This window comes from Sorghum bicolor, chromosome 3 (assembly GCF_000003195.3).
Source record: "Sorghum bicolor cultivar BTx623 chromosome 3, Sorghum_bicolor_NCBIv3, whole genome shotgun sequence".
NCBI classification, from domain to species: Eukaryota; Viridiplantae; Streptophyta; class Magnoliopsida; order Poales; family Poaceae; genus Sorghum; species Sorghum bicolor.
This window is the reverse complement of record NC_012872.2, coordinates 56,478,297-56,496,994: the sequence shown is the minus strand read 5'-3', so window position 1 is coordinate 56,496,994 and position 18,698 is coordinate 56,478,297. Positions and strand designations below refer to the sequence as shown.

Below are 18,698 nucleotides of genomic sequence, written 5' to 3'. Positions count from 1 at the left end.
AAACATGCTGAAAAAAGTAGTTTATTCTAACTCTCTCCCTTATTTGTCTCTCTCATCTATGCATGAAGCTATTTTGATAAACAGTTTTTTCAAAATAGTTTAACTTCACCTAAAAAGTTACTCATGGAACTTCACTAATGAAGTTGAGTTGGGCCAAATAGCGTCGGAGCCGGTCACGCCTTGTGTCCCCTCGTCACCAGCACACCAGGTAATGCTTTCAAGGCCATCTTCTTCTAGACACCGATCAGTCATCATCGTGAATTCAGGGGCAATGAACAGAGCATTGACACAGCTGTTCCGATTGTTCGTGGTTATTTTAGCCTTTTTCCATAGACCCAGTGTAAGTCTCTTCCTTCTTGTTTTCTTCTTCTTTTGAGACAATAAACCTAGACCTTTTTTTTCTTTTAGGAAGGCCCAATTTAGCTGTGCAGTCTCTTCAGTCTTCAGGGTTTTGCTCAGTTGGACGGCCCAAAGCCCATGGTCTGGACTACGGAAAGCCCACATATCAGTCTTTACAATTTGATAATTTTGTTGCTATATAATTTAGTTTAGCTGACCAAGGCCCGCTTTGTGTCGCAAGAATTAGCCTGATTATTTTTACATATTCCTTTTTGGATATAATGGAGGGGGGGGGGGGGGGGGGGCTCTGTTTGATAGAGTGGTCAGAAAAATGCTTCTCTTTCAAGTTTTTGACTTGGCATGTGCTTGTATTTAGATTTATTTTAGGATTTAACGACTCTATATTTTTTAGTAGGCGATGTCTCCGTCCACAGTGATGACTTTGCGAATTTCAAAATCTGCCGATACAATTCTTCGGAGGTGCTCATAGAGGTAGGGTTTACGCACGTGTGATACTTGCCAAGATTAGGACACTTGCCGGATTAGCTCACATAGTAAACCAAGTTTTTTTTATGAAACTCACGTCTGTTTATTCCTCTGCTGGTAATAAAAATTGAGGCTTTGTTTAGTTCGCAAAAATTTTCAAGATTCATCGTCACATCGAATCTTTGGTCGTATGCATGGAGCATTAAATATAGACGAAAATAAAAACTAATTGCACAGTTTACTTGTAATTTATGAGATTAATCTTTTAAGCCTAGTTACTCCGTGATTGGACAATGTTTGTCAAATAAAAACGAAAGTACTACAGTAGTCAAAAACCAATTTTTTTTATGAACTAAACAAGGCCTGAATCATGAATGCGTTCTCATTATAAATGTCTGTACTTTTGTCTGTGATGCGTCCAAAAAAACTCAATGGAAGAATTCCTATGTTTCCTTTTGAAATGGGGTCACAGACCCAAAGGAATCTCATGCGTTCTATGTTTGATTCTAGGCTATGGCAGTATGAAGTATGAACTTTTGTCGGTACGTCATATCTAGTATGGAGAAACAAAATAACTCGGTTCCAGTCGCTAGATAATGGGGCCACATGACTGCATGTGAAGATTGTACAGGCAGATCCTACTAACAGTGACAGGGTAACTTTGTGCTTCGATGGTGTGGTTTTCTATAATGATGACCTGACAAGCGTCCAAAAAAATATTTGTTGAACGAATAATTAAAAGAAAAGTTGAAACTTGAAAGGGAGGCTTCACCAAGCTAGAAATGTTCAGACCTTTTCCTCTCAAAAAAGGGAAAAAATACAAAACGGTAACAATCAAAGAGTCGCTGTCTAAAGACACAACCCAGCAAAATGATGTTTGGCAGTAATTGGTAGTTGCTGCAAGGGTCTCTATTTTCAACATGTGCTTATAGATGTTCAAGCATCTTCCAAGAAACATCGCGCCCGACCACATTATCCTGGAAAGGTTTGTGCGAGATATCCTGCCCTCCTCCTTTTCCTCTTCTGATGATTGTGAAATATAGCTAGCACCAGTCTTCCTGAAAACTTGGGGCGATTTTACACTCGTACTCCTACTATATACTCTCTCTCCATTCCAACATTTTTAATTTTTTTATAGAGTAAAGTCCACCACAGATCCCTAGACTTGTATTGCCGTGTCATTCCGGTCTCTAAACTCGTCAATCGATCGTTTAGGTTCTCGAATTCGTCTGTATCATCTTAGTCCCTAAACTTGTTTAGCCGTGTCATCCCAGTTCCTAAACTTAGAAATCGTCTGTTTAAGTTCTCAAATTTATTCAGTTGTGTTATCCTATTCCCTAAACTTGATTTTGAGTCTCATGTGGCTCAAAACAAAGCGATCTAAAAACTCTATATCAAAAAATAATTCATAACTTTTTCATATGATCTCGAATGAAGACAAACTTTATATCAAAGTTGTAGGCCTCAATGCGATCTACAACTTTGTAGTTGAAATGTTTTTTATTTAAAGTCATTTAGTGTCGCAAAATTTAATTTTAAATTTCTAGATCTAAAAACTTTCAAAAAAAATATTTTGGGACTCCAAAAGATTTCAATTTAAAAACTTTTCAACTACAAAGTTATAGAACGCATTGCTGACTACAAATTTGATATAAAGTTTATCTTTATTTGAGTACATATGAAAAAGTTATAAATTATTTTCCTATATAGAGTTTTTAGATTCGCCCTGTTTTGATCCAGATGAGACTTAAAAACAAGTTTTCAGGATGACACAATTGAACAAGTTTGAGAACCTATATGGGAGATTTTTAAGTTTAGGGACTAGGATGACACAGTCAAGCAAGTTTAGGTACCTAAGCGATCGTTTTGCAAGTTTAGGGACCGTGATAACACATCCGAACAAGTTTAGGGACCAGTTTTAACTATACACTTTAGATATATATTATATCTAGATACATAGTAAAAAATAATGTATCTAAAATTAAAATATTTTATAATTTAGAATGAAGGAAGTACTCTCTCCGTCCCAAAACATCTTATAGTTAGGCCTTGTTTAGTTCTTCTCTAAAACCCAAAATTTTTCAAAATTATCTGTCACATCGAATCTTTGGAAACATGTATGAAACATTAAATATAGATGAAAATAAAAGCTAATTACACAATTTGCCTGTAATTTGCGAGACGAATCTCTTAAGACTAGTTAGTCTATAATTGGACAATATTTGTCACATACAAATGAAAGTGCTACAGTACCCATTTCTCAAAAAAATTTGGAACTAAACAAGGCCTTAGTTTGTTTAGGTGTCTAATTTTGCATGCTAACTTTACGGAAAATCTGTCTCTCACTCGAGCGATTCTGATGGATGCGTCACTCGATTTTTTCTGCCGTCGGATGCTGTCCTGGTTGGATCTGGTTCGTTCGTGTGATGCTATCGGAGCGGGTCCCACATGTCAGTTTCTTTTATTTGCAATTTGGGGAATCGCGCCTTTTATTGTCTTCGTTTCATTGCTCTGGACGCGTCCGCCGCTTCATTTCTGTCCGTTCCTTCTCTCTCCTCTTTCTCTCTGGTGGCAGAGGCGATTCGAGGCGACTGCGTGGCGATGAGCTAGGGTTTATGTTATCTCTTCTGATTTCTCGTTTTTGCCTTGTAGATCTGTTGTAGCCTCTTGTTAGGTGTTAGATCCTGATCGTTTTTATGGTCCCTTGTTGTGATTTAAGTTTGATTTGGGATTTCCCTCATGATTGCTGAGTTCTGATATGCCCGTAGTTTTTTTTCTGATCTGGTCCTTTGTATTTGTCGCAAATCATTCAATCTATCCTTGTATCTAGCAGCGGCATCATTGAAAGCTGGCCCATCGTGAGCCGTGCCTGTGGATGCTCCTGGATCACCTCTGCATCTTCCTTGTATGAGCTAGCAGAGTCGGAGGATCCTAGTAGTGTCAGTAGTGAGAAACGTTATTAGCTAGCTGGCTGGCAGCTTCGCCTTTACTGCTAGTGATAAACTTTATTGGCTAGCTGGCCGACAGCTTCACTTTACTGCTTGTTTCTGATGTGCATCATTTTTGTTTTGTTTTGATTTGATTGTGCAGGATGTAGGATGCGGCAAATGATTTTGGTGTTGTCGATTTAGTGTTTCTATTTTTGCTTTTTATTTCTTTATTTTATATGTTAGCTGTTGTTCATATTTTTTGAGTAAAAATAGAGTCCTGTTGAATCCTTTGATTTTTTCTTACTGTGAGCTCAATCATTCATGTGAGATCTGAACTAGACTTCTGAGAGATCTTAGGTTCAGGTTCAGTCTTTCAGTGTTCAGTATAGAATCATACCTGTTAAAGTATTAGGAGCTTGAGTTCTTAAGTTATTAGTCTTCTAGATTCAGCTTTGCAGTATCAGTATTTAGTTTTCTAGTTTAAGTATTTAGTTTATCTTTAGTATTTCTCTTTTTTCAGGAATAGCTCAATTTTTATGTTTCATTTTGTTGTCTCTTTTAGTGTTTATTTCAGTCTTATTATTTTCTGTATGTTGTTATATTTTCCTCTAATGCTCAGTTGTGCCCAACTGCATATTCTTTTCAACAATTTCTATAAGGAGAAGTGGTTGCAGCTCACTTTGGTTTTTGTTCTGTGCAGGTAAAGCAGGTTAGCATAAACTCAAATCTTGTAGTATGTGCACGTCCATTTCATGATCTAGAGAACCAGTTTCAACTTATCTAATACATATCTAGTGCTTCAAGTTCAATTTTCAATTCAGGTCAGCATGTGTCTTGGGTCTTCTGTGCTAGATCTATTTAAGCTAAATGGTTGTTTTAAGTTCAATTTTCCATTGATCTTGGGTCTTGCCCAACTCGATAATACTATTTTGGTTGGAACATTTAGTTCATATTTTTTATAGTTGTTATTTGCTTGTCATGTGAGTTCTAGAATTATATTCATCTAACTAATGTGTACTCTGTATAAATGTTTTGCTCTATGAATTCTTTTGGTTTAGTTTTTTTATTGGTGTTTTGCTCTATAAGCTAAATGGTTGTTTTAATCTTTTCAAGATGATTATGCCCCTGAATTGTTTTTGATGTAGATGGAGACTAGAAGTAGTTAAAGTTGTGCTGGTGTTGATTGTTTTGTTATTTCTCTTTGTCTATTATTGTCTACTAGGAGTTGATTCTCCTTTTTTTAATTTCTTTGAATATTTGTTTTGATCTTATTGAAGATGATTATGCCCATGGTTCATTCTTAGTAATACTTGAATTGTTTTTGATGTAGATGGAGACTAGAAGTAGGAAAAGACGTGCTGTTGTTGATTGTTCTTCAGAAGATGATTTCATTGAATTAGATGGATCTGAAAGTGATGATATCATGTGTTCTCAAGCTTTTGATGTTGAAGTTCCTGGTGTCCAAGAAAATTCTGATGATGAAATCTTGTCTGATGTAAGTCTCTTTTTTATCTTGTTTCTTTTTCTTGCTTATTTACTCTAATGATTTTTGTAATTATTTACTTTTTTATAGGATTCTTCCTCGGGTGGTTCAGGTTCTAGGAGTTTCAACAGAGCATTGTATCGACGTTGTATGAAGGATGTATGTATTAGTATTTTTCTTCTGTTTTTTCCATGTTTGCTATTCTCTATTTAGTCTAAAGTTTTTTTTATTCAGTTCCAGAAAATGAAGAAGTTAAAGTGTCAATTCGAATTGGCTTTGGAGGCTCAGGTTATTTTCAGTTTTCATGTTTGTCATGTATATTTTTTTTGTTATTTTAGCTGTGTATGAATTAGTTTTTTTTTTGATAGTCTAAGAAAGAGAAATCTTCTTCCCACTCCTCTGATGGATTTACTAGGCAGTCTGTCAGTAAGTTTGCTGGTGTTATTGGTTTTATGTCTGAAGAGAAGAAGGCTATTGTTAGGCGATATGGATTTGGATCACTTCTGCTTTTTGACAAGTGTTTTGTTCCTAAGAAGTTTTCCAAGTGGTTGGCGTCTCATGTTGAAGTGAAGTCTGGTGATCTTATTGTTAATGGAAAAGTTATATCATTGACAACTGATTCAGTTAATCTTGTGCTTGGTATTCCACTTGGTGGTACATCTTTTCCTTCAAATTACTCTGCTGGAAAAGCTACTATTTTGTCTAAGATTGGGAAGACATCTTTGCCTCAAATATCTTTCTTTGTTGATAAATTGAGAGCTGAGAGTCTTAGTGAAGAAGAAGTGATAGTTTGTTTCTTGGTTGTTGCTCTGCATTGTTTCCTCTGTCCGAACTCTAACCTTGTTCCTAGCCCCCGGTATCTTGGTGTATTTGAAGATATTGAGCATTTGAGGTCTTATGACTGGTCTGGGTTTGTTTTACGCTGGATGCTTCATGGTGTCAAGAACTTCGACAAAGGGAAGAAAGATGTTCACAAATCTTCTGTAACTCTTGGTGGTTGTATGTTTTATCTTGCTGTAAGTTACTTGTTATTTTTTGAATTGATTTCTTTTAATTTTTTTATCCCCTGCTATTTTCATTTATTTATGTCCTGGTAGGTATGTATTTGGATCATGTTGATTTCTCTCGTCGCCAAGTGAGTTGTTCGTTTCCTCGAATCGGAGTTTGGAAGCAGAGCATGATCAAAGATTATTCTGATCTTGATCTAAAATCTCCTTCTCAATATGGAATGAGGCCGCTTATTGATTTTGACAAGACTTGCTATCAAAAGGTATGGTAGTGCTTTTTGCTTTTTTGACGTGTTTTGAAGTACTACAGCCTTAGCTTCTAAGGATTGTATTTTTGGATTTGCATAATTAATAAGTTCTATTCTCTGGTTTCTAGTAAGTGCAGAATAAGTTTTGTTGTCTGTTTATAATGGATCAACATGTATTTGTCTTTTTTTCATAACTATTCAGATTTAGCTCTATTATTTTTAATGTTCAGGTCTAGTTAGTTATTTGTGAGAAATATTGCTATATGTTTAGTTTTTTTAGTTTATCATTTTGTTTTATCAATTTTATTTTTTGCATTCTGATGGTCATTTTTTAAATAGGCTTTCAATCGTCGCCCAGAATCAGTTCCTGATAATTCTGATATTGATGATTTCCTAACTAAACTTGAAGAAGCTTGTGGTTGTGATGTGCCTGATAGCTTGAAATCTAGTGTTCTAAATGTGATTGAAGATCACTGCAAGGCTTGTGTTCCTCCTATTCCTGTCTTCCTGATGATCTGAAGAAGCTGTTCTCTACATTGATGAATCATGTTTATTCTTATAAACAAAAGTCACAGGAATTGGTTGTTAAAGTTTTGAAGGAGTTTGCTGATTATGAAAGTTCAATTGATCCCCCTGTTCCATCTACTGAGATGCCTAGTGCACCGGAAAATAGTAATGGTATTAGTGGAAGTCATGTACATCAGGTATAAGTTGTTTTTTATTTGTATTTTACTTAGTTTCTAGATTGTTCCTTTTTATAATATATATTTAAATTGTAGGCTAATGCTGATAAAGTTAATGTAGCTGCTTCTTTGACAGAGGATGGTAGTATGTTTTTGTGGTTTCTATGTCCCCCCATTTTGCTTTTGTTTTTTTAATAAATCTCATATTTATTATATTTTTCTTTTAATTATCAGATATTTTTCCCATTGGAGCTAAAGTTGTAACTGCACCTGTTTCAGATGTTCTTGGTCCATCTTTGAAGCGTGAGTTTATTATCTTTTTACTCTGTTGTATTGTTTATTTTTCCTGTTTTGATATATTATTATATATTTTCATCTAGGTGCTCCTGAAGTACTTGTTTCTCAACTGCATGACACTTCTCATAAAAGTGTCCATTGTGGTCATTCTTTTGTGACATCCTCTAAGTCTGTTCCTGCGTGTGTTGTTGATGATGTCAAATATGTTGTGAAGGAAAATGTGAAGAAAAATGATAATCATGGTGAAGTCAATCGGTTTAATTCTGCTGATCAATATAGTGGAGTAAGTGTTTGTTTCAAAATTTGTTTTTGATTAGTTCTTCTAATAATTAGTATGTGATTATCATTATTATTATGTTTTTGACTCTTGTTTTTTCTTAGACTCCTATTATCATGCAGACTCTTCCTTTTTCTCATGATGAGTCTCCTCTCATTACTCCTATTTTGTCAAAGAAGTTGTTTAGTGCTTCGAAGATGCATTCTTCATCTAAGGCTGGATGTTCTGTTGCTACCCCATTAAATGTTAGTATTTTTCTATTGGTTCCTTATTATGCCATAGAATCTTCTTTATTTTTCTATTAATTTCAGCTTTTAATTTTTTTGTGAGTGTAGATTTCTTCTCCAGAGGTTACTATTGTTGGTTCAAGAAGTCTTTCTCAGAAGCTTCGTTTATTGCGCAATAAATCAGAAGAAGTTTATAATTCTAAAGTTCAGAAATCAATTGTTCATTTAGATTCCCCTCGTAAATCTGAGTTGAACATTTCTGGTTATCCATCTCTGAAACGAAATAAATTTGCTGATTCTTCTACTAAATCTAGTTTGAATTTGACCCAGTCTTCTACTGGTGGTAAGCTACCTCTACATGGTCCTAGGCGGACTGTTTTTCCTAGTCGTGCTATGGGCGATGAGTTTGAGATTGAAAGGGCCAAATTTAGAGTGAATAAGTCTCAGATTCTGAATTATAAGGCTATATGTAATTTGGCTATGTCTCGTCAAAGTGGGTATGTATTCATGTTATTATTTATTATTTATTTTTGTATGCAGTATTGCTCTTTTTAAGGCTTTCATTACTTTTTGTGATGCAGTGAAGATGCTATTCTGTTTGGAGCTGTTCGTTGCACTTTCTGGTCTCTTAGGGAATCTTTGAAGCCTGGTGGTGTTGTGAATAATTTTGTCATGGCTGCATTCTGCTATCATCTATATTCCCAGCCTGGTGGTCATCCTGAAACATCTAAATGCCATTTTTTTCTTCTCTAATATTGGTGTAAGTGTTGGTGTTCGTTAGGTTATCTGTAAGTTTTTTGAGATTGAGTATTATTATCTGGTAGCATGCTTAATTTTGTTGTGCTCCTTTATTCTCTTATGTTTTTAGGAACAACTACTAAAAGATGTTGATATTGCAAGTGAAGATATATTGTCCAGAGCTTTCACTCGTTCCTCTAAGGCTAGGCCCCTTGATCGTTCTAACCTGGTATTGTTATATTATTTTCTGTCTATCTATTATTATCATAGTATATGATTGTGTGATAATAGTATATTTTAATCTGATTATTTTTTTTCTCTATATTAGTTGATATTCCCTTGCTTCTATGATGAGCACTGGTTCGTTTTTATTGTTGATATAAAGGATCAGTCTTTTGTTTTTCTGGATTCATATTATCGGCTTCAAGATGAATACCAGGTTGATGTGAGGGATAAATTGGTATGGTTTTCTGACTTATTCATTTGTTATTTTAGTTTTCATTATTTTTCTATGTTTATTTTTGCTGTAATTTTTTTTTTGTTTTAGATTCCCCATTTCAAGTATTGATGGAAGAAGTTAGAAATGGTTGATATTGGACTTGATATGTATAAATTGGTTTATCCATATGTCCCTCGGCAGCCTGCTTATAAATTGTAAGGTTTCTTCATGCTATCTTAGTTTCTTATTGTTTTTTTGATTCTTATATTGTTTTGGGCTTTTAATTTATTATCTGTTTTCTATTTTTCTTTTTGTAGGTCTGATTCTGGAGTGTATGTTATGATGTTTCTAGAGTATTGGAAATCTCCTCGTTCTTGTCTTATCTCTCTATTCAAGGATAGTGACATCCCAAATTTAAGGATCAAGCTTGCTAATGAACTTGTTTTTTCTTCAAAGAATACTGGACGCAAGGATTTGGTTACTAATTATAAGTTTGAGGTCAGATTTTGTATTTTTTAGTTTTTGGCTTGTTTAGTTGTTTTATATTATTATTTCTAATAATTCTATGTTCATATTTTTAATGAATTTGACAGGATGGTGAGGATGCATAGAGGTTGCTGTCTCTCGTCCTGAAGAATGAAGATGCCACTGTGAATGTTTAGAAAAATAGTATCTACTTGTAGAAATATTCCTGACATTTGTGATGTATATGTAGATAATAGTATAGAACTCATAATAGTAATGGTTGTTGCAGATGATCTTGAAATATAATGTCTCAAAAATAATATCTAGTTGTAGAAATGTTCCTGACATTTGTGATGTCACTACCGATATGTAGATAATAGTATAGAACTCATAAATAGTAATGGTTGTTGCGGATGATCTCGAAACTGTAATGTTTGCTGGTACAATATGATATATAATATGGTCCTAAATCATTCTTCTCTTCTCTCTCTTTTTGAGTATGTTTTGCCTTCCTTCTTTGCGTTGCTCTACCTTCTTCAGCTTTCTATATTGATGTTGTTGTTCTCATCTTCTTCTTGCTTTTCGCATTTGGACCTGCAATTTGTAGAGTTAGAATGCTATTGTAGTTCTTTGAAATCTATTGAGTTTGAATCAGTTTAGATTCTTACTTGATGTTTCTGCCTTTTTAGCCTTTTTCTTTGCTTTTGCTTTTGTTTTTTCCCTTTCTTGCTCCACCATTGCCTTCCATCTTTTTGGTTTCTCTGGTCTCCCTTTTTTCTTTATGGTAAGTGGGTCTTGTATATTTGATTCATCCTCTGAAGGTTGCCTGTACTCAAGCTGACTTTCATTTGTGTTCTCATTTTCTTGTGCAGGTGGTGGAGCTGTTGCTGTTATCTCAGTAGGTTCTGTATTTGTTGATGACAAAATGTTCTCAAGGTTTTTCTCGATTCTTTTGAACTCCTCAAGTAGATATTGCATTGCATCATCCTTTTTAGCTCCTTTAGAAGTTAACTGTGCTGCTTCTCTTGATAGGATGTTGAACCTGAGAATGTCATTTGTTTCTGTGCTTGTTGTCAATATTTTCTGGTTCATCTCTTTTCTTTCTTCCTCCACCTCTCAATTATATATTTCTCTGGAATCTTTGGTACTTCTGTTTCTACCATTATTTTTAGGATGTGGGAGCAAAGGATTCCATCCTTGCTGAATTTGCTGCATATACAGCTATAGTCATCTCTGCCTCCTGTCAGGTCAGTTACAACTATGTATTTCCTTGTTCTATGCCTGCTATGAACTTGATTTTTCTTCTCCCAGACTTCGTAGTGTCCTTGTGGTTCTAGTTCTTTATAACTTAGTCTTGGTGTTGCTCTTAGCTCATTCATGAACTTGCTGAATATGTTTCTGTTGTACATCTCCATTGCCTGTAGTTCTATGTTGTAGCCAAATTCCATCTGTTTTGGTGTCTTCTGTGTGTTTGTATTGTCTTCTCTATTTTTAGCTATGTTAATAGCATCTACTATTCTCTCGTATTCATTCAAGAAGCTTGTGATGCTGTATGTAGGTCCTACATTGTTCTTGAACCTTGCATTGGTGCTCTCACTTCTTGCTGTGGTCTGTAAAAAAGGAAAGAAATCATCCTTGAAGTAGACTGGTATAAATCTCTCTCTCATTTCCCACATCTTGTTGAAATACTTGTTTGCTTCTAATTTGTAATCTGCAATCATCTTTGTCCATAGGTTTTCAAACTCTTGTACTCTTAATGAGTTCCCTACAATGTCCTCAAACTCCTCTGGTAAGCCTTCATTGCTTGCAAAGCATTTCAAGTTCTTGTTATAGCATTTTGTTTTTATGTGGAATAGGCAATTTCTGTGCTTTGTCCCTGTCAATATCTGTTGTATAGCTGATTTCATTGCTGCATCTTGATCAGTAATTATGGTTGCAGGATGTTTTCCACCCATTGATTCAATGAAAGCTTCAAATAGCCATTTGAAAGTCTCAATAGTTTCATCGCAGATGAATGCACAACCAAACAAACAGGTATGTCCATGACCTGTGACTCCAACAAATGGGGCGAAAGGAAGGTTGTATCTATTTGTCATGTAGGTTGTGTCAAAGCTGACACAATCTCCGTATTGTGCATAGTACTTTAGTGATTCTGCATCCCTCTAGAATATGTTTTTGACTCTGAGATGTTCATCTACATCGAATTTGTAGAAGAAGCTTGGGTCCTTAGTTTTCTTTTTTGTGAAGTAGTTTAGTGCCTCCTTCATATCTGACCCTGTGATGACTCTGTTTAGTTTAGTTCTGAAATTGGCCACATCTTTCTTTTTGTATGGCAGTGTTGTGACACCTCCCCTCAAATAGGATAATATGGAGATCATTTGTCTTGTTGGTATATTGTTGTCATTTAGTGTTCTGATTATTGCTTTCTCCATTTCAGTCATATATTTGTGCCCACTGAATAGTTGTTCCCTGTTGCCTGGATGTAGTGGATGATTGTGATCTAGTTCCAATCTTATGATTCTCCATTTTCCATTTTCCTCTTTCACTACCATGACCACTGGGCAGTCTGTCTTGACCTGGACATTTGTTTTCCTCTTAGGTCCCTTTTCTTTGTTGTTTTCCTCTACTTCTATTTCTGGTTCATCATCTCCCTTCTTTTTCTTCTTTGGAGCCTTTCCATAATACTGACATTTCATCTCTACCTTGAAGATCTCATTTTGCCTCTTCCTTGATGTAGTTCTGCTTGTGTGCGTGATTACTACCTGAAATCCTGCTAGAAATCCATAGAAGTGGAAGAAATGATGTGCATCTTCTCGGCTGTCAAACACCATTCCCATTTGAGGTGTGTATTGGCTATTTGTATCTGCATTGTTCCCTTCCCTTGCTGCTTGTTGTTATGCATCAATCTCCTCTTCTGTGAGTATACGTTCTGAGTCATTCTCATCTGTGTTTCCATTGGCCTGTCCCTCTCTGGCATCTGTTTCACTTGAGTTTGATTGGTGTCCTGATTTTGATGTTCCTCCTATTGATACATTTAGTTCTTCCATTCTTGTCATAGTACTTTGTGTTGTAGTACTATGTTCTTGTTCCTACATGTATCCATATTAATTTTATGTTAGCATTATGTATATAATCTTCATTTGTTTTATTATCCCTATTAATTTGTTACTTACTATGCTTACCTGTGCAATGTTTAAATTTTTGAAAATATCTGATCTCCAATCGTAGTTGTTTGATGAGATTGTTTCCCTTTGCAGGCATGTATGCTCCGATGCCTATATCAAGTAGGTAAGTATATCATTTCCTTGTTGTTCATCTATCTTTAAAGAATCTTATTTTGTTCTAGTTGTCTTACCTGTTGGTCTGCTCCATGTTCTTCATAGTCCCAATTAACAAAGTCATTGAAGCTTCCTAAGTTTTCTGAATATACCTGATGATCATGGTTATGCATGAGTAAGATTAACAAGGTATGTGTTTTTATAAATATGTTTTTAGGTTGGTTTTTGTACCTGTCTTTCTTCCATGTATGATATTAGGTTACTTCCTGTTGTTTGTTGCCTTGTTGCATATAAATTCTGCATCTCCAGTTCCTGCAAATGTCAGTATGAGTTAGTGATTATAAGTAGTATGTAAAATTAGTATCTAATATGTTTTCATTTAGCTATTTTACCTCTATGTTCAAGTTACCTAGTAGCAATGATGTGTATGTTCCTTGTGGTACCTGCAATTGTTATTTTAGTCAGTATAACATTCATTCAAATATTATTTACATTTAGGTATTAGAGTTTTTACATGATTGGTCTATGTGTAATATTAGTTTCTTTGTTGTGTAACTTGAACTATTCTATATAATATTACCTGGTAACTTGCTGTGTTGATGTGATCTTCTTGGGAGCTCCTTATTTGTTCCATCATCAGATCTGTGTAGCTTCCTTGCCAATAGTATTCTGAGTTCACTATCATGCCAATAGTGTCTGTTGTGTGTACTTGCTCTTTGCCCTTTTCATTGATTCTGTAGCTTGTCATCTGTTGTTTTTCCTGTCAAATATGTTTTAAATTCTTGTTAGATCATAGTTCATGAAAATCAGATTCATGATGTAATTTTTCTCTGCTACTATATAAGTTCTATTTGATGATGTCTATGCTAATGTATTTTTATTTATTTTATTTGAATGCAGTTGTAGCAGTGATTGGCATGCTTTTATTTCCACTCCATGAGTTGCAGATGATCTAGATCTATATTCTCAGTGCCATGCTTAGAAGGATTTTGCTCACATAAGTAATTCAACTTACTTGGATTTCCCTCTCTTCTTGTGTTCCTCCATTTGTTTGATCTTGATGTTGTGGATTGTCCTCGTCATCCATCTTTGACGTTTGTGTTGTTGTTTCTTCTTCGATCTGGTTTGTTGACGGCTGTAGGGGGTAGGGGGGAGGTTTCTTGTAGGTTAAGTTGGTGTGTGCTGGCCTTTTTGTGTTTCCAGTTTTGTCCTTTGTCTGTTTACTTCGTTGTTGGGCTTCTAGTTGGGCCTTAAAGTCTTCCTGTTTATTTCTTTTTTGTATTTTGGGCCTTGTCTTCCTGTTTATTTCTTTTTTGTATTTGGGCCTTGTCTTCTTTATTGGACTAGATACTTGCAGACTTAAATTTACAACTATGTTGTTCTATATTTACACTGCTTTTGTTAGTGTAAATTTTATTTTGTATTCATGTAAATTATTTGTAATGTGCTCAATTCTGGAAATTTGTCATTTGTAACTTTTTTTGTTTTTTATTGGAAATTCATGTTAAAAGTTTTTTGAATTTTTTTTAATCTTGCTATCTGTATTTTTGATCTGGTATATTTGAATTTCTTTTAATTTGCACTTCATAGAAATTATTTGTAATTTGGCTATCTTTAACTTTGATCTGTATTTTTCTTTGTCTGTTTACTTCGTTGTTGGGCTTCTAGTTGGGCCTTAAAGTCTTTTTTTATTTTTATCTTGGGCTTTAATTTTTTATTTTTTTATATTCTGGGCCTTTGTCTTTTTTTATTGGGCCAGTTACTTCTAGATTTAAAACATGATTTAGTATGCCTGGTTTGTGTTGGCCTTTTTGTTATTCCAGTTTTGTCTTTTATTTGTTTACTTCGATGTTGGGCTTGTAGTTGGGCCTTAAAGCCTTTTTATATAATTTTTTGCTTCTATTTTTTATTTATTTTTTGTATTTTGGGCCTTGTCTTCTTTATTGAACTAGATACTTGCAGAGTTAAATTTACAACTATGTTGTTCTATTTTTACACTGCTTTTGTTAGTGTAAATTTAATTTTGTATTCATGTAAATTATTTGTAATGTGCTCAATTCTAGAAATTTGTCATTTGTAACTTTTTTGTTTTTTATTGGAAATTCATGTTAAAAGATTTTTGAGTTTTTTTTTTGTAATCTTGCTATCTGTATTTTTGATCTGGTATATTTGAATTTCTTTTAATTTGCACTTCATAGAAATTATTTGTAATTTGCCTATCTTTAACTTTGATCTTTTATATTTGGATTTCTTTTATTTTGGATTTCATAGAATTTATTTGTAATATGGCTATCTGTATGTCTTTTGTTGTATATAATAGGCCGTTTGGATGTGGACCCTGTGGTATTGGAATTCGTGTGATGCTTGCATTCAGATCACTCGATTTTTCTTTTCTTGTCCAATCGAGTGTTTTGAAGCCTTTTGTCACTCGGGTGTTGGTTGCCTCTAAATTACTCGAGTTTTGAGTAGACAGATTCTAACTTTATTGTACAGCAGACATATTATTCTGTGGTGGATGTTTGGTATAGCATCTCCAAAATAACTATAGCATCTCTGTTTTTCACTGAAAAACATTTTTTCCTATAAATATTATATTTAGTAGAGCTTCTCCGGAGAACGTGAAGCCGAGATGGAGCCCTACCAACAGGCCTTTACTCTGGCATTTGTTCACGTAAAATCTACCCGCACAATATAATCACTTTCACCGTGCCATTATTGCACTCACTTAGCGTTCTTGCCATGCCAGCGTCACAATAGACCATTAAGGCCTAGTTCAGTTCGCAAAATTTTTTTGCATATCGCTACTGTAGCATTTTCGTTTGTTTGTGGCAAATATTGTCCAATCATAGACTAAATAGGGTCAAAAAATTCATCTCACGATTTACAGGCAAACTGTGTAATTAGTTTCTGTTTTCGTCTATATTTAATGCTTCATGCATTTGCCACAAGATTCGATGTGACTGGGAATCTTGAAAATTTTTGCGAACTAAGGCCTTGTTTACTTCCATCCAAAATCCAAAAACTTTTCAAGATTCCCCGTCACATCGAATCTTTAGACATATGCATAAAGTATTAAATATAAACGAAAATAAAAACTAATTGCACAGTTTGGTTGAAATTTACGAGACGAATCTTTTAAGTCTACTTAGTCTATGATTGGACAATAATTACCACAAACAAACGAAAGTGCTACAGTGTCGCGAAAAAATTTCGCTTAGGAACTAAAGCCTGGTTTAGTTCCCCAAAAAATTTGCAAAATTTTTCAAATTCCCCATCACATCGAATCTTTAGACATATGTATGAAGTATTAAATATAGATGAAAATAAAAACTAATTACACAGTTTGGTCGAAATTGAAAAGACGAATCTTTTGAGTCTAGTTAGTCCATAATTGGACAATATTTGTTAAATACAAACGAAAGTGTTATTATTCCTATTTTGCAAAAATTTTTTGAAGTAAACAAGGCGTAAAACTAGACCTTTTACTTCCGTCCCGAGATTTCGTCCGGCCGGCCGGGAATCCCGAGCAGTGCGTTCGCACGCGCCGTTTGACCGCTCGCTAACGAAAACCACATCAGCTTTTTGTGGTTCCAGGTACCGTCGTCGTCGTCGGTGACACATGACCTGACCCATCGATTTTGTGGACAGAATGACTGATGGATTGACGCCTGACGATCGTAGCTTCATTTCCACGGACATCTATTTGTCGTCTAAAAACTTTTTACTCATCACATTAAATATTTAAACACATATATGAAATAATAAATATAAATTAAAAATAACTAATTATACAGTTTATATATATTTTACAAGACAAATTTTTTAAGTTTAATTAATTTATAATTAAATATTAATTATTATAGTTACAAATTTATTACAGTACCTAAAAACTTTCTTTTCGAGACCTAAATTTCCGTGTCACATTGAAAAAAGTCGGCAACCACCGGCCGTGGTAGCTGGATGCTGATAGCAGCATCAAAATGGCACGCTAATCGTTCGGCGCATAGTCGTAGCATACTCCGTATTGCGTTGCAATCTAGCCACTCGAATTTGTTTTTCCTCACGCTGAAATGCTTCGTGATGTATCTGGTCAAAATCTAACCCGTCCGTCCGAGCGATCGGACAGAAGCCATGGTCCGATGATTCCCGCCTAACCCACAACGTGAGCGCGAGGCAATTCCCGCTCCATGCAAGCGACGACCTACTTGGGAAGCGACGAGCCAGGCGTCAGGTACGTAAGCTTCTCTTTTTTTTTCTTATTCTTCTCATTTACTTTCTTTTCTTTTTTTACTTTTCTTTTTCGTTCCATGCTTCATTTATTTTTGTTTTTATTTTCTTTTTGTTTTGTGCAACTTTTTATTATTCTTTTCTTTTCTTTTTTCCTTTTCTTTTTCTTACTATTCTTTCCATGCTTCAATTTTTTTACTTTTGTTTAATATGTATTCTTTCTTTTTTTTCAATTTTCTTTCTGCATTTGTTTTCTCTTCCCTATCTTTTTTTCTCTTTATTGTTTTTTCATTGCTTCTATTTATTTTTTATTTTATTCTTTTTTGTTTTCTATGTTTTTATTTTTATTGTATTACCTTTTCTTTTCTTATTCTTTTCCTATTTACTTTTTCTTTTTCTTTTGATTTTTTATTGTTTTTCCTTGCTTCTATTTATTCTACTTTTTCTTTTCCTTTTGAGTATTCTATGTTTTCATTCTTATTTTAATCTTTCATTCTTTTTAATTTCCTTTTTCAGTTTTATTTAAGTTAATCATTTATTTTATTTGTTCTATATATTCATCATTTGTTAATTATGTTTTTATCATTTTATTTTTATTTATTTGTTTTCTTTTTTAATTATTTTTCTTTGATTCATGTTTTTTTATCTTTTAGGTTTATTTATTTTTTTTTGTTTTATGTGTTTATTATTTTTATTTTTTATACTTTTTTACTACTCTTTTTTTATATTTTTTTGTGATATTCTATGTTATTTTTTATGTTTATGTAGTAAACATATATGCGATGTTTTTATGCCTTTGTGTTCACGTGATATACATTTTGATGTTCTGTGATGCTTTTTTTATGTTCATGTGGTATACATGTAATATTTTGTGATTTATTTTGCGATGTCTGCGTAATATATATAGGATATTCTCGCAGTATACATGTGATGTTCTACGGTGTATTAGTGATGTCCACTTCAGTACACATGTGGTGTTCTATTAGTGATGTTCGCTTAATATATATGTGATGTTCTATAATGTATGTAGTGATGTTCTATGGTGTATTACTAATGTTCACTTAGAGCATCTCTAATGGTTTGGCAATTTTGGTTTGGCATTTATTGTTGTTTGTCAACTCTCAATTCAAAATGCAAAGGAAAAAAATAGGCCATCTTCAAAGGTTTAGTATTTTTTTACTTGACAATTACCTAAAGTGGACCCGGCCGAATCCTTTCGCGCGTTTCTGCCGCGCGCGCAACTTTTCTTCGTGCGTCTTCTCCTTCGCACGCGTGGAGGTGACACTAATGATCAAGCAGGCCCTTGCCAATCCTCGAGTGCTGCAGAACTACTACGCTACCATGAACTCTACATACTGCACTACCATGAACCCTACATGTCACATGGCACTGCCATGAACCCTACAGGAAGGTATTCCTTGAGTAGCTACCACATCATCGCGTCAAAGGAGATCTACAGGGAGGGACGTACCGGGCTTTGATCGATGGAGATCGGTCAGCTGCGTCGATGCACTGCTCGTGTCGATGTATATCAGGTGTCGCGTCGCTCGAGATCGACGCGAAGAGGCCAGGAA

General features: G+C 34.5%; 2 protein-coding genes across 2 annotated transcripts; both read left to right on the top strand.

Moving 5' to 3' along the window:
- Positions 3,680 to 7,012, top strand: LOC110433728. Its single transcript, XM_021456250.1, has 6 exons — positions 3,680 to 4,576; positions 5,086 to 5,250; positions 5,329 to 5,397; positions 5,473 to 5,526; positions 5,607 to 6,254; positions 6,833 to 7,012. Exons 2-6 carry the CDS (start codon positions 5,086 to 5,088, stop codon positions 7,010 to 7,012), a joined length of 1,116 nt encoding a protein of 371 aa, XP_021311925.1. The 5' UTR covers positions 3,680 to 4,576.
- On the top strand, positions 6,355 to 9,205 carry LOC8084862. The gene is made up of 10 exons (XM_021456022.1): positions 6,355 to 6,508; positions 6,833 to 7,197; positions 7,273 to 7,318; positions 7,411 to 7,479; positions 7,557 to 7,756; positions 7,855 to 7,995; positions 8,086 to 8,474; positions 8,559 to 8,737; positions 8,846 to 8,944; positions 9,044 to 9,205. The coding sequence occupies exons 2-8, from the start codon at positions 7,033 to 7,035 to the stop codon at positions 8,728 to 8,730; spliced, it is 1,182 nt and encodes a 393-aa protein (XP_021311697.1). The 5' UTR covers positions 6,355 to 6,508; positions 6,833 to 7,032; the 3' UTR covers positions 8,731 to 8,737; positions 8,846 to 8,944; positions 9,044 to 9,205.